Raw genomic sequence first — 11,049 nt, forward strand, 5'->3', positions numbered from 1 at the left:
GGTTACAGATGTGAGCCACCATGCCTGGCCTGCTCCATTTTAGAGATGGGGAAACTGGGTCTCAGGCTAAGTGCAACTTGGAGGTCCACACTCTTTTGCTGTGTGGTGGCGGCTCTGTCTTCACTCTGGTTCCTCAGTGCCTGTGCTTACACATGAGTTTTCTAGCTGGTAGCTCTGGTTTGGCTCAGAATCACATCTGATCACATTAATGAGTCCTGATACCCCCTGCCCTCCCTGCTAGGCATTCCTGATCATGTTGTTTTCTTCGAAGTTTTTACCACTGCTGGAAATCATCTCTTATTTGTTTACCAATTTAATATCCCCCTTCCAACTAGAATTTAAACTCCCAGAGAGCAGGGATGACATCTGCCTTGTATCCCCAGCACCCGGAGCCATGCCTTGTGTACTGGAAATGCTCAGTAAACAGCTGTGGATGGGATGAATCTTGAAGCAGCACCGTGAGACCCTCCCAGCTCCAAGCATCCCTCCTGCATGCTCCCTCGATGCTCTGAAGCTGGAGAAGCTGTTGGTCCCTTGCACACTTTGTGGTTATTCTTTTATTCTTGGGTGTCCCCCACCAGACCCCAGCTGACTGGGCAGGGATTGGCCCCAGGCTTGGCACAGTGCTGAGCCTATCCGAGTGCTCAGCCACCTCTTCCCAAACATCTGAATCAATGTTGGAATATCCACAGCAACACTTGGTTTGCTCCTGTTGCATTCTCACAACAGGCTCAGCGTCAGGTACAACCTTCCTGAGGGCAAGGCCTGTCCTCCACAAAGCCCTCTGGGGCTGGGGTCTCCAGAGGCGAGCCCTCAGCTCTGGGAGACTGTCTACCTCCATGAGGAAACCTGGGGCAAGGGGACAGGGAGCTCAGCCACCAGCAGCAGCATGTTTTATTGCAACCAGAATCCCCGGTCACGTGGGGAAGGGATGGAACTGGGGATGAGGCAGGACGCATCTGGTCCCTGACAGGGCAGTCCCTGTCCAGGATGCAAAGCCAAAGGCCCGGAACAGCTCGCCCAGTGGCCGAGCCCTGCGGCCAGCTGTGCCCTGTCTCTTCCCCTGCCCCCAGTCAGGGCATCCAACGGGGCTGAGGCAGAAGGGACGTGAAAATGGGGGTCGGTTTCAGCAAAGCCTTCACCCAGGGACCTGAGGGAAGAAGGAGTATTGTGGTGGGGTCCAGGTGCCCCAAGACGCTCAGGGCGCCCTGGGCTGACTTCAGGACGTGTCCATGTGGTTACTAGAGGAAAACGATGGGGCCTGCCCTGCCCACGGGGAGAGGGAGGGAGAGGGGAAACACGGCTCAGAAGGAGAATCACTGGCCAGCGACCACACAGGTGGGATCTTGGGACCCTGACTCCACCGCCAGGGCCGTGTCCATACCCCACCTCCTGGCTCAGCCCCACCTGGGCCCCCAGCCTAGTCAGCCTTGGATCCTATGTGGGGATCTGCATACTATCCAGGTCCTGATCCATGATCTGCAGGACATCGTCCAGGATGGAAGGCCCCAGGTCCACGTGCAGGGACAGTAGGGAGCTGGCATGGGACAGGAAGGGCTCCTCAGCCCCTGACTCCGGAGTCAACCCACTGTGGGGGGAGCCAGTCTCTGGAATCCTCCAGATGTCCACACTCCCTCCCTCCTGTGGGGAAGGCTGAGGGGTCTCCAGGTGCAGGCGAGGGGGCTTGGGTGGAGCCTGGGCTGTGGGCAGGGTGAGAGCCTGGGGTCCACCAATAACCGGGAGGGAGATGGCGTTCTTAAGCAGAGGTGATGGGCCGTCCGGGAGCTCCCGCCCACACACAGTTGCGGTGCGGGTAAACTGGAAGGGGAGGTCGAAGGTGCCATCCTCCTCAGGCCCCTCCACCACAGTCCCTGGCAGGAGGTGGAACTTGCCCTGCAGGAAGGAGATGTCACCAAACATGTCGCTGCCGCCACCACTGCCAATATGAATGGTGTGGCGGAAGTCCCCCAGCGGCGGGCTGATCATGTCCGAGGACAGCAGGTCCCGAAGCTTCTCCTTCTTGCCCTTGCGACTGCCACGCTTCAGATAGATGGGCACCTTGGTGGACATGGTGACCTCACCACCAGGCCTGGCTGTGAGGCTACAGGCTGCCTGCGGAGACCACGCCTCCTCTCAAACTCTCAGCCAGAGGAAACACCCGTTCCAAGGGGTGGTTTGCTGGTGCCCAAAGCTCACCAAAGGGCTCCTGGCTACAGGGTGGGGCACGACCAAAGTTGGCCCAAGGAATTAAAAAAGATTAGAGATCAATGAAGTCAGAGGGCTGAGATAACAAAAATCACGTTCTCCCCAAAGGACGACAAACTCTTCTGAAGAATTGAAGCCAGAAAGGTAGGAGCTGTGTGGACAGCAGTGCACTTTGGTCTTGTCACCGAGGGTTACTTGTCCCTGGTCCAGGGCTGAGGAGCTGAAACACAAAGGGTGCACACCTGTCAGAGATAGCAGGACCAAAGTCAGACGCAAACATCTTTTTTATTTTTAAGATGGAGTCTCACTCTGTTGCCCAAGCTGGAGTGCAGTGGCGCAATCTCAGCTCAGTGCAGCCTCTGCCTCCTGGGTTCAAGCAATTCTTCTGCCTCAGCCTCCTGAGCAGCTGGGACTACAGGCATGTGTCACCACGCCTGGCTAGTTTTTGCATTTTTTTTTTTAGTAGAGATGGGGTTTCACCATGTTGGCCAGGCTGGTCTTGAACTCCTAACCTCAAATGATCTGCCCGTCTCGGCCTCCCAAAGTGCTGGGATCACAGGTGTGAGCCACTGTTCCTGGCCAGAAACATCTGTCTTGTTTCTGGGCCTCTTGTGGTAGCCATGGGAGCCTGAGGGGGTGGGGCACTCCCCTTGCAGGGAGTTGTGCTGGGAGAAGCATGTCTTTTTTTTTTTTTTTTTTTTTTTTGGAGACGGAGTCTCACTCTGTCACCCAGGCTGGAGTGCAGTGGCCGGATCTCAGCTCACTGCAAGCTCCGCCTCCCGGGTTCACGCCATTCTCCGGCCTCAGCCTCCCAAGTAGCTGGGACTACAGGCGCCCGCCACCTCGCCCGGCTAGTTTTTTTTGTATTTCTTAATAGAGACGGGGTTTCACCGTGTTAGCCAGGATGGTCTCGATCTCCTGACCTCGTGATCCGCCCGTCTCAGCCTCCCAAAGCGCTGGGATTACAGGCTTGAGCCACCGCGCCCGGCCAAGAAGCATGTCTTTTTTTTTTTTTTTTTTTTTTTTTTTTTTTTTTGAGACTGAGTCTGGCTCTGTCGCCCAGGCTGGAGTGCAGTGGCCGGATCTCAGCTCACTGCAAGCTCCGCCTCCTGGGTTTACGCCATTCTCCTGCCTCAGCCTCCCGAGTAGCTGGGACCACAGGCGCCCGCCACTTCGCCTGGCTAGTTTTTTTTTTTGTATTTTTTAGTAGAGATGGGGTTTCACCGTGTTAGCCAGGATGGTCTCGATCTCCTGACCTCGTGATCCGCCCGTCTCGGCCTCCCAAAGTGCTGGGATTACAGGCTTGAGCCACCGCGCCCGGCCAGCATGTCTTCACTCTAAGACCCACTGCATCTTAGAGACTCACCACCAGGGCCAAGCCCCTCCCCTTACAGGTGGGAAACTGAGGTGGAACCTGAATGACAGGTCCAAAGTCACACAGAAAGTCTTACTCTAGTCTCTTGCCCTGGGTCCCCGGCAAGGTAGATCTCATCACCCTTATCCAGGTACTCATGCCATACCCCCCACCTCCACTGCATATCACGTGTGCCCCACAATGTAAGTGCCAGATTGTGGGGTGCCTCATAAATGGCCTTGGCTCCCTACTTGACCAAGGACAGAGAGCTTTGTGACCACTGTCTCTCCTGCCCAGGCCTGGCAGGGGCCTGGAGCACAGCAGGCGTTTGGCCAAGGGTGTTGGGTGGCTGGCACTTCCCATTTGACCCAATTGTATCCCACCTGGAGGCGGGGTCGCGTTTTCTCCTCTCCCTATTAGGAGCTCCTTATGGGCAGGGGCTGAGTCTAGGATAGTTTCTGGCCCTCCTCCCTACCCTGGCACCTAAAGAGAAGGTGGAGTGGGGAGTACGTATATTTTTTAGGTGAGGGGGGCTCTGCTCTGTACCTGGCATTCTTCTGTGCTCTTTGCAGACACATCTCAATCAACACAACCACCCTATTATCAACCCCATTTAAAAATCAGAGGTGGCCGGGCGCAGTGGCTCAAGCCTGTAATCCCAGCACTTTGGGAGGCCGAGATGGGCGGATCACGAGGTCAGGAGATCGAAACCATCCTGGCTGACACAGTGAAACCCCGTCTCTACTAAAAAATACAAAAAAAATTAGCCGGGCGAGGTGGCGGGCGCCTGTAGTCCCAGCTACTCGGGAGGCTGAGGCAGGAGAATGGCATGAACCCGGGAGGCGGAGCTTGCAGTGAGCTGAGATCTGGTCACTGCACTCCAGCCTGGGCGGCAGAGCCAGACTCCGTCTCAAAAAAAAAAAAAAAAAAAAAATCAGAGGTGTTGGGGCTGGGCATGGTGGCTTATGCCTGTAATCCCAGCACTTTGGGAGGCCAAGGCGGGCAGATCACGAGGTCAGGAGATCGAGACCATCCTGGCTAACATGGTGAAATCCTGTCTCCACTAAAAATACAAAAAATTAGCTGGGTGTGGTGGCGCACGCCTGTGGTCCCAGCTACTTGGGAGGTTGAGACAGGAGAATCACTTGAACCCAGGAGGCAGAGGTTGCAGTGAGCTGAGATCACACCACTGCACTCCAGCCTGGGCTACAGAGCAAGACTCCGTCAAAAAAAAATAAAAAAGAAATAAAAAGAAAAATCAGGGGTGTCAAAATTCAAAATTGAACCTGAGGTGAACCTAGAGGTGAAAAATTTTGGAGGATTCCCACAGGGCATTGCAGAGAGAGAGAAGCAAAATGCAAAAACATGATATAGACGATCCGTTTATTGAAAGAATTGACTGCCTGCTTCCCCGCTCTGATACATATGCATGTTATGCACCTGCATGTGTACAGGTCTGTGTAGAATTCTATCCTATATATATATATATATAAAGAGGCTGGGTGCGGTGGCTCATATCTGTAGTACCAGCACTTTGGGAGGCCGAGGCGGGCAGATCATCTGAGATCAGGAGTTCGAGACCAGCCTGGCCAACATAGGGAGACCTCGTGTCTACTAAAAATATGAAAATTAGCCAGGTGTGGTGGCACACGTCTGTAATCCCAGCTACTCAGGAGGCTGAGGCAGAATAATTGGTTGAATCCAGGAGGCAGAGGTTGCAGTGCACCAAGATCACGCCACTGCACTCCAGCCTGGGTGACAGTGAGACTCTGCCTCAAAACAAACAACAACAACAACAACAAAAAAAACAGAGAAGGCCGGGCGCGGTGGCTCAAGCCTGTAATCCCAGCACTCTGGGAGGCCGAGGCGGGCGGATCACGAGGTCAGGAGATCGAGACCATCCTGGCTAACACGGTGAAACCCCGTCTCTACTAAAAAAATACAAAAAACTAGCCGGGCGAGGTGGCGGGCGCCTGTAGTCCCAGCTATTCGGGAGGCTGAGGCAGGAGAATGGCGTAAACCCGGGAGGCGGAGCTTGCAGTGAGCTGAGATCCGGCCACTGCACTCCAGCCCGGGCGACAGAGAAAAATCTAGAAGGCCAGCCCTAGGTTGCCATATGGGCTACCTTGACTAGGGTACACAGCAGGGATGGGGTGTGGGGTCACTGATATGGGAGGAAAGGAGTCATCAATAAAAATAACCTGTAATATTTTGGTTCCATGACTATGACATGATCAATGTGTGTAATATATATAAATATGAAAAGATGGTCATCCAGATGTTAACAATGGTTATCTCAAAGTGGTAGAATTTCAGGTTGACGTTTCCTTTCTTGTTCAGACCTCTATGAATTCAAATTCTTACTAATAAGCAATGTATTATTTATATGCACATAATATTTATGTAGTCAGAAAAAAATTAAGCTATTTTTAATGTAGAAAAATAAATAGCTATGAAGGGGTGTCATACTGATTTAACAGAAAAAAGAAATGAAGCCAGCAGTCCCTCTGCTTGAGGGTGGGGGATGCATGTGGGACCTCATTGGTCCGGTACACACAAGCCCAGATGTAGACTCAGCATAAAAGGCAAAGAGAGAAACTTGTCCAAGGTCACCCAGTGAGTAAGGGCAGGGTGGGAATTCAAGCCAGATGTGCCCACTCTCCTGTACACCCCACCCCCAGCCCCAGCCAGGGCTCACCAAAGGTGGCTCTTGCCAGTTCTTTGCCTCAGTTTTCATTCTGGACAGGGTGAGGGTGGGGGTGAGGGGGTTGGGAGGAGGGAGCAGGAAGGAGGAAGGAGGATGCAGGAGAAGCAGAGTCCAACTGCACCCCCACCACCAGCTGAGGCCCTTGCTCAGGAAACCCCACCCCAGGACCGGACACCCGGGTCAGTCGTACTGAGCCACAGAGGCCGGACATCTTGCCCCTCCCAGAGCACCTGGAGCTTAACAGGAAACAAACGAATAACTTTCCCATGGTAGAAATCCAGCTCAGCTTGCAAGGAGCTGGGGGGAGGGTGGGGACGCATGAGCACCCCGAGGTCTTGGAATCCCGTCATGCATTCATCAACCATGCCAGGCCTGGGGGCCATGCTGACAAACATGCAACTTGTCGCTCATTAGGAGAGAAGTCCTGGTGGGGCTGACTGGTGGGATGTGCCCAGAGCCTGGGCCAGGTCCTCCCCACACCCCCAACCCCATCACACAGCAGTGCCAAGACAGCCTGAGTGTTTCCACAACAAATTGGGCGTCCCTGACAGCTGTCTCACTCACAGCCAGATGTACACACCCAATTCCAGATGTGGGGAGAACTAAGGGTGAGGCCAGCATCAGCGACCCAGGGGAGAGCTGGGAATTACAACCCTCACACCGGAAGAATTCAGATTTGGCAACCGCAAGACCCTAGGATCCAGCCTGTCACGCACAGTTTCCCATTTTAATACTTCTAGCCACAGCATGGTGGGGTCATTACCGCCCTTTACAGAAGTCAAAGCTGAACCTCAGAGATGTTAAGTAACATTGGCGAGGTCATCCAGTTAGGAAGTGGAAGAGTGGGTACCCAGCCTGGTCCGTGTGGCTTCCATGCAGTGGGCCACGCCTACCTCCATAATATGGTTGGGGAGCGGGAGAGAAACAGCTAGGCTGGGAACAGTGGGTCCCCAGACCTCCTCCATCTACATTCTGACCTTTGGCTGCCCCCATCTGCCCAACTTTCATGTGTCTAGAGATATGAGAATGAGCTCTCCATCAGGACAGGGCTATGCGGGCTGGGAGGGGAGCTCCCTGCAGCAGTAGGGGAGCAGATAGGAGCATCCTAGCTCTCTGTGATTGCCCTGGACAGGAGCCCTGGACCTCCCAACGAGAAAATGACTTCCGGCAGGCAGGGATCCTCCAATCATGAGGAATATTAGGCCACCTCACACCCCCCTCCCCCCCAAATCAGGAGACTGTCCTTAAATCCGGCTCCACCTGGGACTTCCTCTGTAACCTTCAGGAAGACGCCTCTCCTCTCTGGGTCTCACCTTTCCCATCTATAAAATGGGCTGACAATGAAGCCACCACTAGAGGGCTACTGGAGATCCCACTGCAATATTGCAAATGAGAGCACCAGTGTACAACAGCGGGGTTCAGCGGGTTACTGTAGGTTCTATCATTCATTCAGCAAATATCTACAAGACCTTCCTTCCTCAAACACTTCGGTTCTCCGGGGCCAGTGCTTTGAACAATATAAAAAACGAACGGCTGCTGGCCCCAGGCATCCACCTCCTCCCGCCCTCCTAGACCTCGCGGATGCAGAGTCCCTCTAGCCGGCCGCGGGGTCTCCGGGGTCCCCGTGCCTCTGGAGAGGCGCTCGGCTCCGCGGCCGCCAGGTGGCGCGCGTGCTCCCTTGAGCGCCCCGTGTCCCGGAGGATTCCGAGAGCGCACCGGGGTCTCCAACGCCCCTCCCCCCGGGCTCCAGGCAGGCGCTCCCCAAGGAGCTGCGCGTTCAAGTACCAGACGGGGATTGCCTGCGAGATCTTTTTGCTTCGGGGTTTCTGGTCCCACAATCGGAGAAAAAGGAGGCGATTGGGGACCCTGCCCTAGTCTCTAAGCTCTGGGAGGAACCGCCCCCGTGCTTTCCGGCCTGGGCGATGTCCTAGTGTCCGCTTGGCGCAGGGCCAGAGCTCGGGCGTGCGGGCCCCCGCTCCTCCCACGGGTCCGGCTCCTTAGCTCCGGCTCGGGTTCCGGCGCCGACCCCTCCCCGTTCCTACCCGGGCGCAGCCCAGCCCAGCACGGATCCGTTTCAGGACACTCGCGGCCGCAGCTAAAGATAGGAGGACACCTCACCATCGGCTAAAAATATGGCCCCCAGCCCCGGTGGGGACGCTGGGCGGCGGGGCACCCCTGGGTCTCGGGAGGGGGGCGGGGGCCCGGGTACAGAATGGAGGGCAGAACGGGGAATTCGGGGTCGGGATGCGCGGCGCCCCACGGACCGTGGCGGGCACGGGCGAGGCTGCGGGCACCCACATGCAGGCGGGAAACCCATGGAGCCCTAGGCGCCCTCGAAAGGACCTGAGCGAGGTGAGAGGCAGGGCCAGGGCGCGAGCTGGGGCGGGGCGCCACAGAGATGGGCCTCTCGGGGGCGGGGGGGCCGCGGAGTTGCGAAAATCCAAGCCTGAACTCACCGTGAGGCAAGCAGACGGCGGACTGGCGGACAGCAAAGTCTCAGGAGCTGGACAGCGCGGCTGCGGAACCCGACGGGCGGTGAACTTACAGAGCCCCCCGCGGACCCCGCAGCCCCGCCCCGGCCCGCGGAGCCAATGCCTGGGCCGCGCCAGCCAAGCCCCTCCCCATCCCCGCCCAGGCCCCGCCCCACTCCGGGCACCGCCCGGGGCTCCGGGTGTGGGAGGTGCAGCTCCCGGGTCCAGCGGTCGCGCGCGCCCTGGGGTCCTGTCCTGGTTCGGGCGGCTGAGGTCCGTATGGCTCAGGGTGGCCTCCCGGGACTCCGGCTGCGCCCATGGGAACTAAAACCCTCGGTTTTAGAAAGGCCGAGAGACAGGCTCCCGGAAGACCGAATTCTTCAGAAATCGCAGAGAGACCTTGGACAGGATCCTTCCCTGCAGGGCTGGATCGGGGAGGCGCTGGCACAAGTATATTCAGTGACTTCCTGGGAATGAATGAGGCCTTGGAAGCGCCTACGTTAGAATACTACAAACTTGGCCGGGCGCGGTGGTTCAAGCCTGTAATCCCAGCACTTTGGGAGGCCGAGACGGGCGGATCACGAGGTCAGGAGATCGAGACCATCCTGGCTAACCCGGTGAAACCCCGTCTCTACTAAAAAATACAAAAAACTAGCCGGGCGAGGTGGCGGGCGCCTGTAGTCCCAGCTACTCGGGAGGCTGAGGCAGGAGAATGGCGTAAACCCGGGAGGCGGAGCTTGCAGTGAGCTGAGATCTGGCCACTGCACTCCAGCCTGGGCGACAGAGCGAGACTACAAAAAAAAAGAATACTACAAACTTACATACAAGCGAGTTGATGAGTTTACCTTCCGCGAGAAAAGAGAATATGGGAAGGCAGAGGCCGCGTGGCCTGGACCCCCGTCTTTGCTGTCAGGCTTCCAGAGTGAAGGTGGGGCTCATACTCAGACTAGTTCCTGGTCCATTCGTTCATTAAGTCAGTCAGTCATTCTTACAGGGCCAGAAACTTATTTTTTTTGAGACGGAGTTTCGCTCTTGTTGCCCAGGCTGGAGTGCGATGGCGTGAGGCTCACCGCAACCTCTGTCTCCTGGGTTCAAGAGATTCTCCTGCCTCTGCTTCCTGAGTAGCTGGGATTACAGGCATGTGCTACCACACCCGGCTAATTTTTGTATTCTTAGTAGAGATGGGGTTTCTATATGTTGTCCAGGCTGGTCTCGAACTCCTGACCTCAGGTGATCTGCCCACTTTGGCCTCCCGAAGTGCTGCGATTACAGGCGTGAGCCACCGCGCCCGGCCCAGAAACATGTTTTGAAGGGCAGGCACCCCACAGGGTGCTGGAGACAGACTGAAGGCAACTGCACTGCTCAGTGACTCAAGAGAAATTTATTGAGTATCTACCAAGTGCCCAGCGCTGTTTTTGTCCCTGGGGATTCAGCCTCTGGATTGGGACCTGCAGCCCAGAGAAGGGAAATGGGGAAATCCAAGTTCCCAGGTACATCATGATACCCTTCCAGGTGGGTAAGTGCTAAGAAGAGTGGGGTGGAGGAAGTGGTGGGTAGTGATGGGGTGGACAGACCTCACTTTCTTTTTTTTTTTTTTTTTTTTTTTTTTTTTTTTGAGACGGAGTCTCACGCTGTTGCCCAGGCTGGAGTGCAGTGGCGCGATCTCGGCTCACTGCAAGCTCCGCCTCCCGGGTTCCCGCCATTCTCCTGCCTCAGCCTCCTGAGTAGCTGGGACAACAGGCGCCCGCCACCGCGCCCGGCTAATTTTTTGTATTTTTAGTAGAGACGGGGTTTCACTGTGGTCTCGATCTCCTGACCTTGTGATCCGCCCGCCTCGGCCTCCCAAAGTGCTGGGATTACAGGCTTGAGCCACCGCGCCCGGCCCAGACCTCACTTTCTAGAGGATGACAGCTATGCCAGCTCAGTGTGACCAGAATGGTTGGCTTCTATGCTGTCACTGTGGGAAGGGCTTTTAGGGAGGCAGGGCCAGGAAGACCTCAGGGAGGAAGGCAGGATGCTGGTGGTGGGGGAAGATGCCAGACAAGCTGGGAGGTCTGGATGGGAAGAAGGGGATCGTGGTAGGCAAAATAACAGCCCCCCTAAATATGTTCACATCTGGCCAGGTGCTGTGGCTCATGCCTATAATCCCAGCACTTTGGAAGGCTAAGGTGGTAGGATCGCTTGAGTCCAGGAGTTTGACACCAGCCTGGGCAACATAGTGAGACCCTGTTTCTACAAAAAATAAAGTAGCTGGACATAGTGGCTCAAGCCTGTAGTCCCAGGTACTCTGGAGGCTTAGGTGGGAGAATTGC

At 56.0% G+C, this 11,049-nt stretch overlaps 1 protein-coding gene across 2 annotated transcripts; it reads right to left on the reverse strand.

Annotated features, from left to right (window-relative positions):
• Nucleotides 1-300: 300 nt before the first annotated feature.
• CDC42EP2 (CDC42 effector protein 2) lies at nucleotides 301-8,780 on the reverse strand. 2 transcript variants are annotated; one of them, XM_005577296.5, is made up of 2 exons: nucleotides 8,723-8,780; nucleotides 301-2,425 (listed from the first exon to the last, which is right to left on the reverse strand). In XM_005577296.5, exon 2 carries the CDS (start codon nucleotides 2,068-2,070, stop codon nucleotides 1,438-1,440), a length of 633 nt encoding a protein of 210 aa, XP_005577353.3. In that variant the 5' UTR covers nucleotides 2,071-2,425; nucleotides 8,723-8,780; the 3' UTR covers nucleotides 301-1,437. The 2 variants fall into 2 exon arrangements, with proteins under 2 accessions (XP_005577353.3, XP_065385493.1); XM_065529421.2 differs by having other exon boundaries at nucleotides 301-2,447.
• Nucleotides 8,781-11,049: the final 2,269 nt, after the last annotated feature.

Source organism: Macaca fascicularis, chromosome 14 (assembly GCF_037993035.2).
Source record: "Macaca fascicularis isolate 582-1 chromosome 14, T2T-MFA8v1.1".
In the NCBI taxonomy this organism is placed as follows: Eukaryota; Metazoa; Chordata; class Mammalia; order Primates; family Cercopithecidae; genus Macaca; species Macaca fascicularis.